Raw genomic sequence first — 22,506 nt, 5'->3', positions numbered from 1 at the left:
CTTCTAATCTAATACATTCATACGTACAATAACAATAGCATATACCTCATTATCCTTATTGTTTCGAATTCCTCGAACCAAGTCCGTCAAGTTTTTATCAAACATGCGTTCCAAATTTCCTTTCACCTTTCGCAAAGCCATTGTAAAGTTTCCCTAATCCAGTACGATAGGACACAATGTTCTATTGCACACTAGCACATAAAAATGTATGATGATAATGAAAACATCTTTAATTAACAATCACCTCCAAACACCGAACGCTAAACTCACACCCCAAAACATTTTCCGACCCAGACCTTACGCACACACACAATCACACACACACACAGACACTGCTGGTCACATGACAGATAACGTTGTAAGATTTTACCCAGCATTCATGACCTCCAAACATATGACTGATGCTGACAAAGACTACAGCGATGTACAAAGACTTTAAAAGAGACAAGAGAACAACTGGCGCGGTAAGGTGGTCATGTCAGGTAGCCAACCAGTATGTGAATAGAAGGGGAAGTTATATTTAAACCTCGCTGCGCTTGGAAATTGCAGTTCCGTCGGTGGTCAACAGATGGCGAGGCGGTCTACTTTTGCTGTTTCCAGCACAAATCTGGGGGAGAGCTCTTTCCGTGACAGTCAGTCACGTGGGTTCCAAACGTCCTTATTGGTCAGATCTCTTGTACCCCACGAAGCCGGTTACTAATGTCAGGGGCTCCCTTCCAGCTCCGCTGTTAGATTGAGGGGGGAAGGGGGTGGGGGGCTGCGATGCGTACCAGCCACCACAAAACTCTTTCCAATCTTTTCGTGAAGAGTGGCCTAGAGGTTGGCATGAACCTTCCGTCCAAAGCGTTCGCGCAACTTCCGTGCCGTTATCGGTGTTCGGGGCAGTGTTGCCAGGTCAGATTTGAAAAATTCGGGAGATCGTTCCTTGGGAAACCAGAAGATCTGCTACAAAATCCGATGATCTAATAGTAGCGGATGAACGACGTTCTTGGGGGAGGAGGGGTGGCATATTCGTGCTCACGGGGGGGGGGGGGCAAGGGGAGTGGCGCTCATTGTTTACGGTGTAAACGTCACAGATACTTTTGTAACAATGGTGCTAAACCCAGCACCCTGTGTTTGGCGAAAATATTCCGAAGATCTCCATTTCAGGAGTGGACATGTTTCAAACAAAAGAAAGTAAACCGCCCAACATCTTTCATCTCTTCCGCATTTTCGGGATGGAGGGTGTGTGGAAAACACCCTCAAATTTGCCCTTTCTCAGTACCGACACAAGGGGTTTGTGATGCCTCTATTATCGTGAGGAATTTTTATGACAGGAAATGGTAGAAAGTTGTGTTCACAGATGTTCGTTGTCGGTGATTTTCCACAATCTTTCAAGTCGAATGCTAACAAAAACAAATCAATTTGCCTTCTGCTGGTGTTCGGTGTACAGCTATCGATAGGGGTGGGTACGCGTCCTGCACCATAATGAGAAAATGCTTTACGTATGTGAAATGTATTTGGTGAATTAGACAGCATGTCTTCCTCAATAATTCAAGATAGCAACGCTTATGCTAGGGTGCCGCCCATCCTCCCCATATGCTAGAAATACACACACACTCACAAACACATACATGTATAACATAATTTACCCACGCTACGAAGTCAGTGTTTCTACCTCGTAAGGCAAGGACGTTTCACTGTGTTTGTGTCACATCATCCATTTCATCAGTTTTTCATTCATCCATATTGTCGTACTTACCGGTAGAGGCACAAAAGCGACGTAAAATAACTAAAATAGAAATAGAGTTTAGGGTGGGATAAAATACAGCCATCTAAAAATAGTGATGTAGTAAAAGTAATAAAATAATGTCCTAGCACAATTGAGTAGCGTTTACCATAATTCCACAGTTCAAACAGCACTTTTCACGGCTGAGTGGAGTTCCACTCCAACCCTCTCTCCATGTTCAAGTAAGATGAGCAGGAAACGTGTTTTTGAGCTGCCCGTTGGAGATTCCATAGCAATAGTTTATTAAGGATTTCTACCGAGAAATCAATAGCCCTGGCAACGCTGACGTGAGCCAGCTGAATGTTCCTTTCCCCCTGCCCTTTCCCGCACCCGCCGGCGCGATGTGCTTCTGCGCAAGTTTTTTTGCTTGTGGTTCCACTATAGTTTCCTGGCCCGATGCGATACAGAGACACCTATCGACATATCAGGGGACTAGGAATTATTTTCGGCTGTCCTAAACCAGAGGCCAGAGAACCTTCCTCCCTTCACCACCCCCTCCCCTCCTCCGTGACTCCCGCAGTGAGGTTTCCAGGAAAAGGGCACTCACCTGTTTCTTTTCATTCTGGTTCCGGAGGTTAGAATTTCTCCACTGGCAAAGCAATTCGCATTTCACTGCTTGCTGGCTGACTCTTGCATGAAACGAGAAGAGTGGCAGGCTCCAGAGACAGAACCTTCATCACTGAAGTTTTGATTGAATAAATTTGCTTGATTACAGTGGCTACTATAATTTTGTTGAATTTTCTTGTTGAGGTTGGAATTATCAATTGAGAGTAAAGAAGGAGGTAGAGAATATCAGTTGAAAGAAAGTAATTTTTTTGAAGGGGGTGTTTTTTTATACAACATCGATATATAATAATAATAATAATAATAAGGCAAAAATTAGTAACAGTTATATATTTCAACTATTAACGAATAGAGTCCCTATAATAATTAGAGATGGGCAGGAGCGAAACTACCTGGAATTTAAAAAGAGGAAACGTGGACATGCGTAATAACATATGGAAAAACTGAAAAGGAGAAAGACGGACAAAACAATGTAACAAAATGTACAGTAGTAACAAAGATGTCAGGAAACAATAGTTTAATATTGAACTTACACTTTGATGAAGTAATTTTCTTTGTTATGATCTTAATTAAGTCCCTTTGCACAGTTCTCATCGTTGGAGTTCACAGCAGCTTTAATCGGCCAATGTTGATTGATTTTGTTTATTTTACTTCGCCTTTCTGCCACTCTTGGCTAACGATGATATGATGAAATTGATGAAGAGACGCTCACAAAGGACACGTATGTCCAGACCGGATTCGAACCCGGGACCACTGGCGGCGTAGCGAAATGAGATAACCACTCCGCCACGGGGGCCGGCTAATCGGCCAAGGGTGGGGACAAACTCTCAGTGGTGATGTGAATCCCCTGTGGAAATATGTGACCAGTTGCATTTAACAAGTTCTTGCATCACATTAGCCTAGTTGCTCTCTCCTATTGTGATTTTTCCCAATGTTAATTGATTGCTTCCCAAGTGAAATTTCAGTCCAACTAATTATAATATGATCTTCACGATACGCACTATACGTGTTAAAAAATTCCCAGTGAATTGGTCAAAATAAAGGGACAGAATTTCGAGGGGAGGCCCAGCCTCTGTGGACCCACACATGGCTACGCCAATATACGTAAGTAAACCCATGGTACTACAGCCAGGGCAACGACAATGTTATTATAACTTGGAGAGGATGTGTTTTGCGAGCGGAACATCATGGGAATTTAACGAAGTTTCCTTGCGAATCATCAATTATTGATTGATTGATTGATTGATTTAGTTTATTTTACTTCGCGTTTTGTGCCTCTTGGCTAATTTGCGAAGATGGGGATGAGTGATGAAATGATGAAATTGATGAATGGACATTCACAAACAACCAAGCCCGACCAGGATTCGAACCCGGGACCCTTGGCGTCGCAGCGCGATGTGCTAACCACTCGGCCACAGGGTCGGGCGAATCATCAATTATGTATGCATGTGTGTATATATACATGTATTTCCTGACTACAGCGTTGACTCAAAAAATACTACATATCAGGTAAAAACTGTCGAAATGATAAAAAGATTAAACGCTACTTCCCCCCATCCTCGCTGCCTTTTATACATTTTATTCAAATCGGACGCTGTAGGCAGGCACGTATGTAGTATATATTTCGGAGGGAGGTCCTCACCTAATGTCTGAAAATAATAATAATGCTAAGTTAAAATAAGTGCGGTTACATTCAATTAATTAAAGTAGTATTAATTGACATATTCAAATTAATTAATACATTTTTATTATATGAATAGGTAAAAAGGCGGTATAACGATAGTGATATAACATCATCTATTCATTATCTAGCTTACGTGTAGTTAAAGGTCGGCAAAATTTGTAATAAAAATAAATAAACGAACTGTCCTGGCAAGGAAATTAATGTGAAGTAGATAAAGAATTGAATATTTATTGAATATCAAAAAAGAATGTTAGATTCAATTGACGAAAAGTAAAATTCCTGGTAATATTTTATGCATATTATTATACCTAGTAATAAATCTTCTTACTATCATTCAAAGTCGTATGATCCCAATATAATCCTTGCCTTGCCTTCCAATAAGTTCTGCGGAAATAAGTAACCATCTATTAAATAAGTATATTTTCATTATTTAATTATAGTTATTATATTATTTAGTTATTTTCATTATTTTGAACTTAATAAGTCTTTCAAAACACGTTCTCGGCGGTAGGGTTCCATATAAAGTGTCGCTGATTCCAATTCACGGTAAATATGCTCTGCTTCTCTACACCTAAACATACACAAACGGATGGTTTTCCTGTTTTCTTGGTTTCTTGCCTGGGAAAGAGGCAATCATTCAAGCAGTGACAGCTATAGTGCAGGAGGCCTTAGAAAGATCGCTTCGCAGGCTTACAGCAGACGACAATATGGGGGTGTGTCTGCGAGAACCAATCAGGTCCGCGAATGAGCGAGCCCGGTTGCCACAGCTAACTCGCTGCACCCTTCTGGAAGGGTGAATGACCTCTGCCTCTTGCTACCTCTGCCTGTTTGTTCGGCTGAGGAGCAGACGACACGAGAGTATCGGCAATAGTGTGCGAGCGACGTCTGTTGTTAGCCCTACTGCACTATAAGAGACCTTTGTTGACGAGGGGACGGAACCCAGCCGTGCAGAGGATTCAAACACCCGCGCGAAATATCCCTCCCCGTCAGCCTGGGGCAATTTTGAAACAGAGGCATCTAGTGGCCAAGTGGTGAACCGCTTGCGATTTCAGAACAAGCTGGCGGCCGTATCTTTCGCCGTTGATAATACATGAGTTTTTTAAACAACCATTTTTGGCTGTGCAAGTGTCTTTTGAAAGTGAAGCCCTTTCTAGATTGGTCATAAAAGAATTGAGCATTACATTAGTATGCATCATAATGGCCATTTTCGTTTGTGCTACTCGCAAATCGCAAAACCATTCTGTGCTTATTTACGTATTTTCTTATGGGAAATTGGAAAAAAAATAATGCAATTTGTGCACATTTATCAAATTGAAATTGGATAACTCATAGTTTCATAAAGTAAGTTAACATCTACTTCGTGTTTTCCGGCAAATTTTTGCCCTAAAACATTATATTCAACAAAATGCAAAAAAGGCCATGTTAAATTTAAGCGCTTTCCACGGCGACCTTCGCCAAACTCCACCGCCCTCTGAAGGGTGCCCAATGCCCTTGCCTTTCCTGTGTAATTGATAACAGCTTCTCTGAGTGCTTATTTGAAGGCGAAATTGGTAATAATGTAAAATGTAGAGATTTTCAACTGGCGCCTGAATTTTCAAATTCAGTTCTCAAAAAACTTCTTTTCTAATATTTCAAGTTCTCTTATGGAAATTTTCATTATCATTTTTAAAATATCGAGTGCAGCATGTGTTTTCTGTTTTTGCAGTTCTTAAAAATTAAGATCTACTATTGACGAAATGCTATGAACAATACCTCTAGTGTCCTCGATCACTATGAATTAAAAATTCACCATACTCCTAAAACTTGTAAGGTTATTGTTTGTTTTTATTTTCGAAGAGTGTCCGTAATGTCAATTTACCTCGTATGTGGAGTGAGTTGGCCATATGTTCGGGGTCAGTTGAAAATACTTGTAGTTCTACCCTTGATATGGTTTGGAATATTTTATTACAAACAATACACTGCCTTTAAAATTACAGATTACAAAAATGTTATCTAATGAACAGTATAATATGTAAAATAAATGTTTCAAACTAAAGAGAAAAAACGATTACAGTTGGAAGAATTTTCTCATTTTTCTTACCCATTGTTTATTATTTTTATTTTTACATCACAAAAGCAAATGCAATAGGCCGTTATATAATTGTAATATAATATAGCTATATTATTACAAACAATGCTGAGCTATTTTTAATAAAACAATTATATGAAAAACAATTTTCGCAATACGCCTAGAGTAGGCTAAATAATCATCAGTCACATTTTTTCAAAAGTAGATTTTTCTTCTTCCGTTTGTTTTTCGTGAACTTTCGTTTATGTATCAACAGCAGTGTCGGCGATAAGGGGAGCAGTTGCCCCCCCTCCCCCTTTTTGCTACTTTTGCCCTAGCACTATACCAACCCTTACATGCCATGGGAAAGTAAACTGCTCTTGCCCTCCCCCTCCCCCACTTTTGGCACCTTGCCCCCGTAGTTTTGGAACCCAATCACACACTGATCAACAGCTACATTTCCACATAACCTTTGCAATGTAAAATATAATTAGTTTATATAGCCTACATGCGTGTGTGTTAAACATATGCATACATTATAATGATGTTATTTATTGTCAAACAGATAATAATACAATCAGGGAAAAACATCTTTGGGGCAACGACCTGCGGAGTGTGGAGACCGAAAACTTAAAAAGTAGAAGTTTACATCTTCCATTATAAAACTTCCATTGAGGCATTATTAGCTTCTATAAATCGTATCAGTATATTTCGAAATAGGTCTAACAAGCATAAAAAATTAATATTTATGACGACGTTCAAAATCTAAAGAGCGTTATACAGTATTTATTTTCTGTTTGTTAGTTCCTCATTCGAATTTCGACAATTGCATGAGTGTTAGCGATTCTCCCTCATTGGATTCATTGTTATATCTAGAGGGAGAAATACGATGTTAAGGAATCAAAGAGAACGAATTACCTAATTCTGAAACGCTAAGAATTCGAAATATTAAAATTGGGCTTCCATCCCAGATAGCCTAGCGATAAAACGCTTACTTTGATATCGAGGGGTCCCGGTTTCGATCCCCTGTGGATGTAACATTTCATGAAGTGGTTCGGATTCCACTAGAAGCTTTAGCTCTGGTCCCGATTTGCCTCTAATAATAATAATCCATGGCTTGACAGTCCTAGGCCTATCTCCCGACTGCAAGTCTCCCTCTCACAATCCTACCCTAGAGGTCTGGAGTTTATCAACCGGTAATGGGGTGACGTGGGGTCAGCACGTTGAATCCCCAGCCTTATAGGAGATTTCCGAGACCGGATTACGCTACTCACTTGTAGCTCCCCAATTTCCTCGCGATGGTCGGTTGCCACCGGTCCTATACACAGGCCGAGAACCCAGGCGGACTCGAACCCATGTCGGAGTTCAAAGCACAGCGCCTTAGGCCGCACGGCCACGGAGGAGGACCTCTGTGCATATAGTGGACCGTAATACAAATCAAATCTACTAATCATTGCAATACGGTGCGAAATTGCATGCTTGGGCCATTTTCTTTGCTCGCAGTCATAGTCCTACATCTTAATTAATTATCATTTGTGAGGTAAGAAAACAGCTTCTGCAGTACCGTCAGTTGAAGCACATCTAAAACTACTGATTCAATTTTGATTAGTATGTATAATCATAATATATTCTGAAATAAAATTGTTACCTTCGTAATCGAATTGGCGATAGTACTATGAGCGCCTGTATCCCTGGCACAGTATCCGGGATCAGGGACGGCGCTGGAGACACCCTATTGTCCTTTCATTTTTTTTATTGATTTGGCTACGTCAACACTTGAGTTATTTGTACCCATCACATTATACGTGGCCCAGCCCCTTACCGTAACTAAACTCAGCACGTGTCTCTGCCAGGCCTTGGGTTCTGGCTACGGGACGCACGCTGATTTGATTGAGTTAGTATTTAAGTCCACTTTATGCACACTAAGGCTAATCGGGACTGCACCTAGAGTTTAAAGTGGAATCCGAACCACTATGTGCCTGCACCGGGAATCGAACACGGGACCCCTTGATTGCAAGGCGACGACTCTACCACTGCGCCATCGGGAAGGCCTGTTGTCCGTGGAGAAAGAGCTTGCAAAATCTTTGGATTTAAACAAGGTTGCAGCTGCTCATAAGTTTCTTGCTGTGGTTCATTTTCTCATTTTGACAAAAAGGTACTCACTCACTTTACATATAAATTATGATACGTGTAGTATTTATACGTATATCCAGCTTGTTGATAATGAGTAGTTTTTATGGTGTATTTTGTCCTGTTAATATGAATAATAAATCTGTGATATTGTTCCACTCAATAATGACTTATGAATAGAAAACAACGTAATTATTGCATCTTATTTGACATAAAAGATTCGTGCCTGAAAGTACTTTGGAATATGATAGAACAAAATGCAACATCTCAGTGATTTATCTTTGGATCTGAGTGTGAAATATGTTGCTGTAAAATTATGAAGTAGTAAAGTACCTATAAGGAAATACCTTTTAGCCAGTATTAGTTACCCGCCCGAGAATTTGACTCCGAAATCTGTAGTCTTCAAACCTATTTCAGGCAGGCACCGTCACTGCAGCCTTGTACCCTGTGGAGGCTTGTAGTGGTTCGGATTAGGGATGGCCAGATCCGGATCCTAGCGGATCCGAAATCCGGATCCGGTTGGTTCCGGATCCTAAGAATCCGGATCCAAAAAAATTTCGGATCCGGATCCGTGGATCCGGAATTTTCAGATCCGGATCCGGATCCGGTACTTTCGGATCCGGATCCAGAATTTTCGGATCCGGATCCAGAACTTTCGGATCCGGATCCAGAACTTTCGGATCCGGTACTTTCGGATCCGGATCCGGAATTTTCGGATCCGGATCCGTTTTGCCATCCCACATGCGCTTCTTTGGAAAGTAAGAATGTGCTTATAAACATATTGTTACCTGCTAATATACGTATATATATAATATACATACACACATATATGTATATATAGTGTGTGTGCGCGCGTGCGCGATTTGTAATTAATTAATACACTTACAAGGGAGGTCTAAGTCTCTCCCTCCGATTTCCATGAAACTTGCAGGGCCCAAATGAAGAAATACGTGTTTTTTTGTTTCGGCAAAAAATTTGTTCTAGGGGGCAACCACCTCTCAAATGTCAAGATGAGGACAAATTGAAGTGGGGATGTGACCCCTGTGTTCCCCTCCGATTTCCATGAAACGTGGCAGGTGTATAGTAGGGATGGCCAGATCCGGATCCTAGCGGATCCGAAATCCAGATCCAGAACTTTTTTTATTTTAATTTGTAGAACTGTAACTGTAGAACAATTGTATAATTTTTGTATAACATTTCTATCTTGTTATATGTGTTAAAGGTTTCATCCTGGAATGGAATGTCTCACATTTATGTGTGTTTTCATTCCCCCCTCTAATGTCAAGATGAGGAGAAATTGAAGTGGGGATCTGACCCCGAAACCACGTAAATATGGCATAGGAAGAAACAGGGGGGATAGGGCCTCTCTATACACCTGTCAAATTTCATGAGAATCGGAGGGGGACACAGGGGTCAGATCCTTACTTCAATTTGTCCTTATCTTGACATTTGAGGGGATTTTGCCCCCTAAAACAGTTTTTAGCTGAAACAAAAAAAAACACGTAATTCTTCCTTTGGGCCCCTCTATACACCTGCCACGTTTCATGGAAATCGGAGGGGGCACATACCTTAAATGCAAACTTAAATTTGTCCTCATATTGACATTTGAAAGGGGGGGGGGATTGCCCCCTAAAACAGTTTTTTAGCCGAAACAAAAAAAACACGTATTTCTTCATTTGGGCCCGTTTATACACACACCTGCCAAGTATCATGGAAATCGGAGGGGGACACAGGGGTCCGATCCTCACTTCAATTTGTCCTCATCTTGATATTTGAGGGGGTTTTGCCCCCTAAAACTGTTTTTTAGCTGAAACAAAAAAACACGCATTTCTTCCATTGGGCCCCACTATACACCTGCCAAGTATCATGGAAATCGGAGGGGAACACAGGGGTCAGATCCCCACTTCAATTTGTCCTCATCTTGACATTTGAGGGGGTTTTGCCCCCTAAAACAGTTTTTTTAGCTGAAACAAAAAAACACGCATTTCTTCCATTGGGCCCCACTATACACCTGCTAAGTTTCATGGAAATCGGAGGGGGCACATAACTTAAATGCAAACTTAAATTTGTCCTCATATTGACATTTGAAAGGGGGGGGGGTTTGCCCCCTAAAACAGTTTTTTAGCCGAAACAAAAAAAACACGTATTTCTTCATTTGGGCCCGTTTATACACACACCTGCCAAGTATCATGGAAATCGGAGGGGGACACAGGGGTCCGATCCTCACTTCAATTTGTCCTCATCTTGACATTTGAGGGGGTTTTGCCCCCTAAAACTGTTTTTTAGCTGAAACAAAAAAACACGCATTTCTTCCATTGGGCCCCACTATACACCTGCCAAGTTTTATGGAAATCGGAGGGACACAGGGGTCAGATCCTCACTTCAATTTGTCCTCATCTTGACATTTGAGGGGGTTTTGCCCCCTAAAACAGTTTTTTAGCTGAAACAAAAAAACACGTATTTCTTCATTTGGGCCCGTTTATATATACACCTGCCAAGTATCATGGAAATCGGAGGGGGACACAGGGGTCAGATCCTCACTTCAATTTGTCCTCATCTTGACATTTGAGGGGGTTTTGCTCCCTAAAACTGTTTTTTAGCTGAAACAAAAAAACACGTATTTCTTCCATTGGGCCCCACTATACACCTGCCAAGTATCATGGAAATCGGAGGGGGACACAGGGGTCAGATCCTCACTTCAATTTGTCTTCATCCTGACATTTGAGGGGGTTTTGCCCCTTAAAACAGTTTTTTAGCTGAAACAAAAAAACACGTAATTCTTCCTTTGGGCCCCACTATACTGCCAAGTTTCATGGAAATCGGAGGGGGATACTTAGATAACCTCCCTTGTTAGTCTTATACTTTGTAATTATTTAACACTGCATATATTATAATGTTTTATTTTAATTTGTAGAACTGTAACTGTAGAACAATTGTATAATTTTTGTATAACATTTCTATCTTGTTATATGTGTTAAAGGTTTCATCCTGGAATGGAATGTCTCACATTTATGTGTGTTTTCATTTCCAATACATTCGAATGAATACATATTCGTTTCAATGGCATTTACAAAATCACCTCTGACATGTGTGCACGAGTGTGTTAGCCGATGCGTAGCAAAGTATTTTAGGAACAACACTTGAAAAAATTCTTGTAGGACTAACGAAAAATTTCGTTGTAATCGAAGATCATAATACCTTTTAAGGTGTGGTAATATTATAATGGGATTGAGATACGAAACTCTCGGATCCGGATCCGGATCCAGATCCGAATCTTTCTGCTTAGATATTTATATGGATTGCCAACATCAAAATGTCATAATTTTTAATAGAATGCAGCTGCATATGTCATTCTATATTTATAAAAAAACAAATAATTTCTTAAAATTTAATTTTGAGACCAAGAGCATCTTCTTTACCACAGAGGAGTGGTCTGAGTGAGGATCTACATGTATGATGGCAGATGTCCCAGGATCGAACCCATCATTCATCTTAACATTCCTCCTCGTCATAGATAGAAAAACGACTTACTAACAACATGAATAGAAAGATAGGTAGATTGAGACAGAGAGACGAAGCTGTGCGTTGTGTCGTTTCGTCTAGCCTATCCTATATTATCCCTGTAGGTTTTGTGTTGATCCAGTGATAGCTGACAATAGAGGACTGAATGTAGCAATGTATTTTTGATAATTGTTCACATATTTCTTCCCACCATATACTGTTATCAGTTCTTAAATTGGCCACTTTGTTAATCACGACATACTACATTTTTAATTTCATGAATAGATATATCAATAAATTGAAATATCAAATAATGCAATACAAGCACAATGCATTGTTCGTGATTCATTTGGTCGTGTACGCTGCGTGGAATGAGATGTGTCCAATTGTGTGCCCAATGGTGAAGGGGAAGGGGGCTGGTGGGTAACGCCCCCTTTGGCTCAGAATCTAAATACCATTAAATAATGGGAAATGTGGCAAAATATAGGGAAGACTACTGAAAAATAATATACACCTCCAACCCCTTTTAAAAATCCTGTGCACGATACTGGATGCAGAATACCGACGTGGAGTTTCGCGGGTTGTTTAAAAAGAAATCTGACACCCGACAAAGTATGCTCAAGGGATTCTTCTCCGCGGGCAAGTAAGGGCTCTTACTTTTGAGATCACTACCCCCAAACAAGTGTGTTTCTGTCAGAAACAAAATTCGTTAACATTCGAAGAGAAAATAATAAATATACAAAAAATCAGAGGAAATGTAAGGTTTTGATGGTCTATACCTTCTTTTACAATTCAGACCAGGGGCGGCGCCAGAAATTTTCGACCCGGTGGGCAGAAGTTGTATATTGATAGATCATGGTGGGCAGGTATAAATGTAAGGCCATATATACGTGTGTGTATATATATATATATATATATATATATATATATATATATATATATACAATTCATGTAAGACACATATATGTACGACATGCATGCATATGTATCCCCTTCTCTCTTACACTCCTGAGTTCCCTTCTGTTTTCCCTTTCCTTTTCATCTTTTCTATTTTACTCCCTAATGCCTTCTTATATCATTCTTTCTCAGCTTGTTACCTCTTTCTCCCTTTCACTTTCTCTCGTTCCATTCTTCAAATGTTTCTCTTAACTGCCATGCACAATACATCACATGTATGTGTGTTTGGTGTCTTCCCTCTTTCTTTTCTAATCTATTCTCGCATCTTGTTCCACTTCTTTGTCTCCGATGGACACAATTATTTCAAGGAAGTATTTGTGTGCGCGCAGCCATACACTCTAATCACATTTTGGCAGTGGCGATGCTACATAAAGGGCAACTAGGGCACTGCCCCACAACAATTTAGCATAAAAAGTTCATCTGAAGAGACGATCGGTATATACGCGTAACTAAAATTTTTGTTTTTTTCCCTCAACCCTTACGTTGCTGCAACCAGACTTACAGGGTATGCACCCTGTGCGAGGTTAATATATTTATCCGTCCTGTTGGAGAGAGTCCAATCTCGGCTCTGCCCTGAGACGTGACGTCACTGACTGATCCAAACATTTACAGCATAGGCAAGGGACGGTCCCCTCACAATGGAAAAGCGAAAAATTCGCAGCCGTCTCTGGGCAGTGAACGAGGTGCCCTGCCCATTCATGTTTGCCTCGTTCACCGTTCAGTGTTTCCAACGCTTGACAGGCAGTTCAATCGTTCTTCCAGCCTGCAGCAATAAGATAGGAAAAAATCCCTCGAATGCTTTTTTTTCTTCGCCCTTGTTCCGGCGACCTGAAAAGTTGACAACACTTTTTATTGCACAAACTATTCCCCCTTTTTTAAAAAAAGGATCCTCCTTTCTTCTCATTGTAATATGGATTTGGACTTGACTTAGTGTGTGAGTTTCCGTCTGTGCGTATTGGTCGCTTATGAAATAATTAGTTTTTCGCGAGTTTATAGTTACTGTACGTGTTTATTTATTTGTGTAATTGTGTCTGTGTTCCAGCAACTTGACTTGCAGAATATCTTCGTAAGTATAAACGAACTTTTTTGGGGGTACATGGCCAATATAAAGTGTTGTAACTGAACTTAACGCTACATCATCTTCCTACTTAGTCATTGATATTAGTGGATACTTGGTGAATATGACATTGAATCATGTAGAAACTTTAATATCTACGCCTTTCAATTCATTGACAATGGAAGAGAAACTGCAGTGTAACATTTTCCTAATCATTCCAGTATCTACCCAAAGTTTAGTTACTGCAAGCGTATAGGGTTCCGACGTCAGTATTAGAGTTTTTTTTATTCATGTAATTTGTTCCATATGTTGCTGATTTTTCGTATTCCTACGTAGTGAGTATTTAATGCTCTTTGGAGAGATATCTTGATCAGAATGTTAATTTTATTCCAAATTGTTCGAACAATTTACTTACTCCATATCAAGAAACTCCTCTCAAAAACCTTAAAGAGGAATAGGGGTTAACTGCCCCCCTCCCCATCCAAAAGAAAAATGTACCCTGCCTGACTGAAAAGGCACGCGCCGCCCCTGCATTTTGGCCTTCAAGTGTAAAAATACAAGGCACATACCTACTCCACTTTATATATTAGGCGACACTGATAGAAATTGTGATGGTAGACAATGTTGAAGGGTTAAATTACTTTCTCGTAATTTAAATCCGTGTTCCTGATCATAATATTTTCATCATATGAGTTTTTGACTGAAAGTTGGGGGTTAATGATCACTTTTCTTGGCTTATAAGGTTATTACAACTGACAAATGTATCTGAATGTTTGCAGTAACGGCTATCGGGTGCCAAAACTTGGGGGCAAGGACAGTTTACTTTTTTTGGTAGCATTAAGAGGCCATACTGCGGGTAAAACAAGTAGCAAAATGTGGCGGGGGAAACTTCCCCCCTTGCTCCTCCTAATCGTCGCCACCGGATATTTGGATTAAAATTTATGTCTTATTGAGAATGTAAACACACACACACACACACACACACACACACACACACAGGGAAAAACCAATTCTTTGTTCATTCTGCATAAGTATCCCCAGGCTTATGAAAGGCTATTTTGACAAAGTATCCCCCAAAAGTAATAGTCAAGTAACATTGAAAAATCTGTTAGCTAAGTTGTTATTCTGTTTCTGAAGTAAGTCGTTAATCATGCGGGAGAAGTGACACACGTAAGGTTAGATGAATACATGCACTGAGGTAACAAATAGTTTACATTTTGTAGAATGTGATTTTGGACACAAGGAATTCATCGAAATTGATCACTATACCGGTAACTTTTCGAAAGCGCTCAAATGTCAACCTCTATCCTGAGCAGTAGGTGTCGTCCTAATTGCGAACAGTCCTAATTGCGAACACTTCCTGCCTCAACAGGAATACACTCGAAGGGCTGCGTCCTAATTGCGAACACATTTCCTGCCTTGTGGCCTACAACTTTCTCTCAATTTCCTGAGTCCTTTTAACTATATTTTAAAAGAGACTCAGTGCCAGACTTGAGACTGGTCAGTGGCCTGTGGGTCACTGGTGGTGTAAAAGTTGCACCTCAAAATAAAACATGTCAGTTGTAACATTAAATCCAACATGATTAAAGCCTTCGTCGAAGTACATACATTATACATATTATACAAAAAGAGCTTATTTAATTAATAATAGAATTAATGACTTTGTCAATTAATAATGCTGTGAACGTTACCTAGTCAAATTTCAAAACATATGATATTGTTCTTTAAAAATAGGGATATCACCAATCTCCTTGTATTTGTATAATTATATAATTTGACTTTTCTGCCTCAGCCTCTAAGCATTTAATGAGCTCTGCCACTCTTGGATGTGGCCTACCAATACATTGATTTTATGATTCCATCCCTCCACTGCATTATTTGTCCGGTGCCTCCTGTTGAAACAGTTCCACATATCTTTTGGCAGTAAGGGGTTTTCGAGCCACCGGTTCACAAAATAATCGAAGAACATCACAAGCTTGCTCGTAAATAGAAGCCATCCTTCAAGGAATCTTTTAGGTTTAGAAAAGCTAAAGACGCTCACATACGGATGCTCCTCTTTATTTCTTCATCTTCATTGTAAGATGTAGTCATGCGAATTTCTTGAACATTGCTTCAAAGACTTTGTATAAAGTGGAAAAAACAACCGTGAATGTTAATCGTGGTAAAAACCTCTTTTAAAGCAGAAATAGCAGCAACCTCGAAGTCAATATTCACAGTTTCAGGGTTCCACTCTGGTATTTCCCTCAAGATTAATGAAAACAATCGTAAATAAATATAGTTCTTCTTGTCTGGTGGAAACGCAAAGACTAGAGGTATGTACAACATTTGCTTTTATAACACCATTAAGCCTTGTTTCCATGATTATGAAAAACTAAATATGCTGACCAAGGCAGTAATTAATTTTATTAAAAACATAAACTAAACGTAACGTTTCAACCTTCTAGCAAGGTCTTCTTCAGACTCGGTATCAAGTACAAAAGTAACAAGAAACAAAAACAGGGCATTATATATACACACAAACATTACTCCCTCCAGACTATTTAGAAAGTTGTTTGGAACTTTCTAGCAGGTGGCTTTCACTTGCCAACTGTACTTTCACCTAAAAGGCTAAACACAATTACTTCCATATAGAATGTGGTTGGACTCTTTATCTCAGGCTCTTTTTCCTTCATTCTTCTTCCTTCTTCTCTCCTCTTTCTCTCTTGTCCTTTCCACTCTTTCTAACACCTTCTTCCATTCTTTGTTTAACTTCAGTCCCCCATTCCAGTTCATTGTGTCTTCTTCACCTTTCTCTCTATTTCCTTGGCTTCCTTCCATTTTCTTACTAGCATTCTCTTCTCCCTTCATATCTGCTTAGCCTCATCCCACTCTATGCCATGTCCTGTTTCTCTCGTGTGTTTAAATATTACATTTCTCTCTCTCTTAAGTCGTACATCATCCCTATGTTGTTTCAACCTGTCTTTCAGCCTTTTTTCTTCGTTTCTCCTATATACACACTCTGACATTCTTTACATTTCACTTCGTAGATAATCCCTTCCTCTTCCTCTTCTCTGTTTTCTTTTTTCTTTGTTTGCATTCTTCGCTATTCCTAAGATGCTTCTCCCTCCCTTCCTGTAAGTTTTAATTCCCGCTTTCCTAAGCACTTTGCATATCTTTTCTTTGGTCTTCCCCATACTCTTTATTCCAAACCTTCTCTCTTTTTCTTTCTCTTCCAATTCTCCCCTTCCCGTTTTCTTCCTTCTTCTGTTTATGTCCAGTCTATCCTGCTTCTCATAACCATTATTTTCCAGCTGTTTCCATAGGCTATTTATTTTGCCTTCTTTTTCACATTCTTTCATGCATATTTTCTGTATCCTGTCCTCCATATTCTTTATAAAATTTCTTTTTGTCACCTAACTTACATCACTTCTTTTGTGGCAGAATACCCCTGCTGCACACTTCTTCTGATGCCAAGTGGTTTCAGTTTCTTGTCCTGTCTTCCTTTTCATCAATATATCTAGATAGCTTAACTTGTCTTCTTCTTCTATTTCAAGTTCCAATAATATCCCTCTTTCTTCATCTTGTATTTCTTTCTTCTAAAACCGTACTGCTCAAGTCTGCATGTATGGTGTATATCTGAGAAAACTGGTTAGCACAGCTTTTGAACGTTTCATCCATAAAAAAAATGTGTTTGGGTCATCAAAGTCTCTCTTTCTTCGGTGCTGGCAAAGGCCAGAGTTCTCGTGTCTTACCCTTACCTGTTTTTAAAAACAGGTTTTCAGCTCTATGTGTTCGCAATTAGGACGATTCAGACACTGTTCGCAATTAGGACGCAACCGAGCAGTATGCCCTGGAAACTTTAATCTTGCAGGCGAACGAGTCTCTGGCGCCTGGAACCACAGTCAAAATAATAATTTGTGGGGGGGGGGGTGTATTTTCAATGTCTGCGTGTATTTGTTTCCCCCCCTTCGTCCCTTTCATCTAATCACCATTGAACCTCATTGTCGTCATTAGCCAAAATTAGCAGAAAAGTGACTTCACATAGAACAAATCAGTCGAATCAGCAACAACTCACTCTTCCAAAAGTGGAGTTTCATTAGCTCATACCACTTCGAAAATTGAGGTGGTAGATTTAGTTTCACAGTGTTTCATTGTTGGATCAAGGCAGCTAACTCCTTGAACAATAACGTTGTTTTCCGAAAGTCTCAAATATTTGTCTCTGGCAATACACCCTCTTAAATGAACTCGTCTCCTATTGTCATAATATAACACGTTCCCTGCGAATTATTTCTGTATATTTATTTTCTCCAATGGCATAACGTTGTCGCCTTATAATGAAGAGGTTCATCTACTGCCCCTCTCCTGGTGGAAGCACAATGAACACTGGTTCAGACTTCACTTTAAACTGTAGGCAAAGTCCCGATTAGCCTATCTGAGCATAATATTCGACATAAAAACAAATGAACAAGATTTTCTTATGGATACCTCGTGACATACCTTTTCTTCTTTACTTCATCTGCATCTAAAGATTCTGTTTAACTTTTCGGCCAAACCTCTGATGCTTCTAAAGTTTAAACCATTCTCATCGTGATTGATTAGTTCTCTGACGCCCTCAAAACAAAGCTTTCCTTCCAACCACTTCTTATTTTAATTCTACGTAAGTTAATTACAAGAAAAATCGCATGATTACGTAACTGATAGGCAAAATTTATGTGTGGAACTAGGGTTTCTAAATAGAATTAGCCACCCATTATCAATTCAATAATTCTGTTGCTTTTTCCAAGCCCATAACTGTTACATCAAAATTAATATACTTCGGTATTATAGTGGTTATTGTGATTGTTTCTTATTAGTAGAACGAATTTCAAAGTAGACCTAATTAAAAAGTCGAAATAATTTATTGTGTTACTGGAGGAAGCAAAGCTGAGAATTTTATTTGTTTATTTAGAGATTTATTTAATCATACGCAGGCCGAAATTTATACAATGTATATGTGAAGACCCGGAGCTTACAACACCAAGACCCCACCCCCAATCCCCTCCACAGTTTCAGTTATATATTTTCGACAAGCTACATGAGGTGGTTAGTTATACGTATTTCGACATTTTTTCATCACATCCGAAGTACCTATTTTTTTCTATATGTGGTACTTTTCAAAGTGGTTTTCCCCCAGTGAAGGCCCGGAGCTGAAGCCCTCAAGCTCACCCTAAACCCTGATCTCATTTTGACCATACCCTGCATAATTTTGCGCCTCCTAAGCCCACTAGCTGCTTCTAATCATAGAAGTATTCAATTGGTCACAGTTTTCTTGTTTCAAGATCTCTAGTAATTCCTTATTGCTTTCTAATGACAAAGTTAAATCAGCTTTTTATGGGATGATGATATGTGAACATTTTTAGTTGAGATAATATTCGTTAGTAAAATATACATGTAATGAACACCAGATTACACTTATTTATTGCAACATTCACATATCTCCAAGCATGTGTATTTAGTGAATTTGATTGGGTGGGCAATCGGGTGGGCACATGAATTTTTGGGTGGGCGCTTGCCCACCCGTGCCCACCCCTTTCGCCGTCCCTGATTCAGACCATTCAAAAAAGGCGCTTTCCTTTCTTGCGTTAACCGCGATTTGGGGAGTTAAAAAGAACAGCCTTCCGCCTGTTGCCACTCGCTGCAATCACGTGTTGGGAAGAGAGAAGGGAGCGGGGAATGGCCAGGCAAAAGCGTGAATAGGCTTCCGTGGGGGTCAAATAGTTTATTATTTGTGTGCGCCCTTTTTCATTTTGGATAATTATTTTCCGAAAACAGGCATATTGTGTAAGACCCAGGGGTGCCCATTCCCCCCAAGGCCGTGGACGCATCCTCCCCTCCCCAAAGTCGTTCAACAGAATCTCCCCCAAAAGAATTGTTCATCATACCCCCCCCCCCAACACACAAATATATTTTGGATAAAAAGGCAGTAATTGTTGAATGTCTATAATTTGATTTCATTTTTAAATTATTAAATTTTCGAAACACGTAAACTTTATACAACAGTCAGTCGTAACACAGGAACACCACAAAGAAAACACCAGACCCTTTGTTATAGGTCTCGCGCCACAAGTTGAGCTGTGGGGAGAAAGTGTTCGAGCTGACCGCGGAGGCAGTGACAACCCAAGGTACATAGAGATTAGGTAAAGACACCCAAAGATTGCCGATCTTCCACGAACGCGTGACGTCACCGGAGAAGCAGTGAGCTCGGCTGAAGCAGACGGCCCCTAGCATTTTGACTGCTGAGCATGCGCACTCGTCTGGTCCACCTCGAACATCCGGTTACGCTTACGATGCAAAGTGGAGATTCTTTTACAAGGAAATAGGGTGTCAGCTGTGTAGCATATGGTTGCACAGTTCGATCGGGAACATATTTATTGAGTCAAGTATCACATCGTAGGTTTCCGAAGAACGTATAGAAACGAAACCTGTGGATACAAGCAGAACGAGATAGGATTAGTACCCGGAAAGGATTTTTACGACTTGCATTTTGTTACAAGCATGTTGATCGTTTATCTGCGTATTGTGTTGTGGTGAAAACCACGCCTCTTAGTGAGGTTTCAAACCAAAGCGACACGCGACAGCAGTGGTTCGTACCGAAGTGACAAGCGACACAGGCCCATTTAGTCTATAAATAAGCATTTACCGCTCATGGGAAATCAAGTCTCAGGCGGCACAATACACGCCATTGGGAATGTGAGCGGCACGTGCAGCTTGTCGTGTCGCTTCGGTTTGAAAAATTTCATTGATCACTGAGGATTCACTTTATTTTAAGTGGCACCGAGATTACACACCGAAGCGACAAGCAACAGCCCCTTTACTCTAAAGGAAACAATTCACCTTGCATACAAGTACAACAGAGCGAGGCGACACGATGCATGGTACTGAGAAAACAATAGTCCAGTCCAAGCGACACGTGCATTTTCTCGTGGTGAATTGGTTCGAAAGGAAGCTTTCAGACTGCAGCGATACGTGTCTCTTGGAAACCAACATTAAAAAATAAAGAAAACCTTCCGAATTAAAGCGACACGACAAATTGCAGGTGTCGCTTCTCACTTTCATGTCGCTCGTTCTGGGCCGTTTTATCAATGCCGTGCATTGTGTTGCCCCGGCCTGTGCGCAAGCGTGACTGGTGAATGGTTTGCTTTAGATCGAATGCTTCTGTGCGAAATTCCGATATCGCTTGTCGCTTCAGTCTGAAAACTCCTTTGTTGCTTGAAGTAAATTCGTGCGAGTGAAAGTGGCATGCCATATCATAGGTTTTCCCTAAATCCCTCAGGCGACATTGAAAGCACATATAATCACTAGCATTTGTTGTGTCATTACTTATGCAGATTTGTTAGCAAAGATTCACTTAAGCATACTTTATAATATAATAATATCACTATTTTTATTTTTTATAGAATTATCTTTCCCTTACTTTTCCATTTACAAAATAATTGAATATATCTAAACGTTCGTCGTGCGTGTACATGAGATACTTGTATGTACGTAGTGTGCTATACCACTGGCGGCCACAAAGGCACGTCATATTTTAATAATCTGCTCTGCAGTTGATCATCCGACGGATTCTAGACGTCCACTCCTTCATAGTAGAACCAGAACTTTAACAAATACCTTTCTTGACTATCGTCGCACAACTGATGAAAACAAGCGCACATTTCTTACTTCGTATGCCGGTGAATCTGCACTGGCAACAACGGGGACTGGCCTAAACCGGAAGTTCCGGGGGGACCGGGCAAGACCTCACCAATGTTTATGTTTACATTTTTAACACGGTCTATATGGGAGATTCAGAGAGCGAAAGTATACTATTACTTTTAGGAGGGGGGGAATAATAATTGTCATCCTCCAAGATGGTATTGAGGCATCCTTTTAATGATTAGTAACATAATTGAAAACGCGCTACTTTTAAAAGGGGGCAAAGTACATGTGTAAAAATATATTTTAAAAATCCATATTCCTGAAACTTTCTGACCGATGCGCTACAAAGAAAGTTGCGTGGTGTTCTCCTTTAGAATTTCGTCATTTTACAAATCGTAATATAAATTTAAGAAAAACGTGGCACGCTAAAGAAGAATTAAAGAGTTTAAAAAAAATAATTGATTAATAGACTTGTTAGTTTATTTTACTTCGCTTATCCCTAATCGCAAAGATGAGGATGCGTGATGATATCATGAAATTGAAGAAAGGAAAGTAGACCCATGCCCGGGCGGGGATTCGAACCTGGGGGCACTTGGCATCGTAAAGCGTTGTGCTAACCACTTCGCCACGGAGGTCAGCATTACAAGGAAATAAACAGAAAATGGCATCTATGTTTTAATATGCGAGAAACATTTGCGAGGAGGTTATTGAAGTAACCAATAATGATTACAAGACGTTGTGATGAAAATTATTAATATATCTGAAATATCGAGAGTTGACCTTGCAGTCTCTAAATGTATATTTAGGGTTACGCAAAACCTTTACTCAAAATTGCTAGTGTAAATTTATAAGCTATTAAAATTTAAAACTTATTCCTGTTCGAAAAAAGAAACTGCCAAGTCAAATTATCTCGATCTGCAAAGGGGCTTCCAGTGGGAAAACATTGCTATGAAATAGTCCAGAAGAAGGGGCGAAATGTTTTTTTTTTTTTTTTTTAAATGGCTCAAGAATACAAAAATATAAGTGGACATTTGACAAGCTTAGTCTAAAACTTACAACTGAAATCGTACGTGTTGTGTGTGTGTGTGTGGGGGGGGGGGGGGGGGTGGCTACGTGAGGTAACACAGTGGAATATGATTCAT

At 40.0% G+C, this 22,506-nt stretch overlaps 1 protein-coding gene across 3 annotated transcripts in view; it reads right to left on the bottom strand.

The window, feature by feature from the left end:
* Positions 1-352, bottom strand: part of g (adaptor-related protein complex 3, delta 1 subunit-like garnet) — a 104,557-nt gene extending 104,205 nt beyond the window's left edge. For all 3 annotated transcript variants that reach the window (XM_083138124.1, XM_083138126.1, XM_083138125.1), the window contains exon 1: positions 46-352. In XM_083138124.1, the coding sequence (XP_082994250.1) occupies positions 46-141 (96 nt within the window). In that variant the 5' untranslated portion in view covers positions 142-352. The remainder of the gene's footprint in view (positions 1-45) is intronic.
* Between the last annotated feature and the right edge of the window lie 22,154 nt (positions 353-22,506).

The sequence above is a fragment of the Lepisma saccharinum genome, chromosome 16 (genome assembly GCF_977018435.1).
Source record: "Lepisma saccharinum chromosome 16, izLepSacc3.1, whole genome shotgun sequence".
NCBI lineage: Eukaryota > Metazoa > Arthropoda > Insecta > Zygentoma > Lepismatidae > Lepisma > Lepisma saccharinum.
Note: the sequence above shows the minus strand (reverse complement) of the source record. Positions and strands in the feature narration are given on the sequence as shown.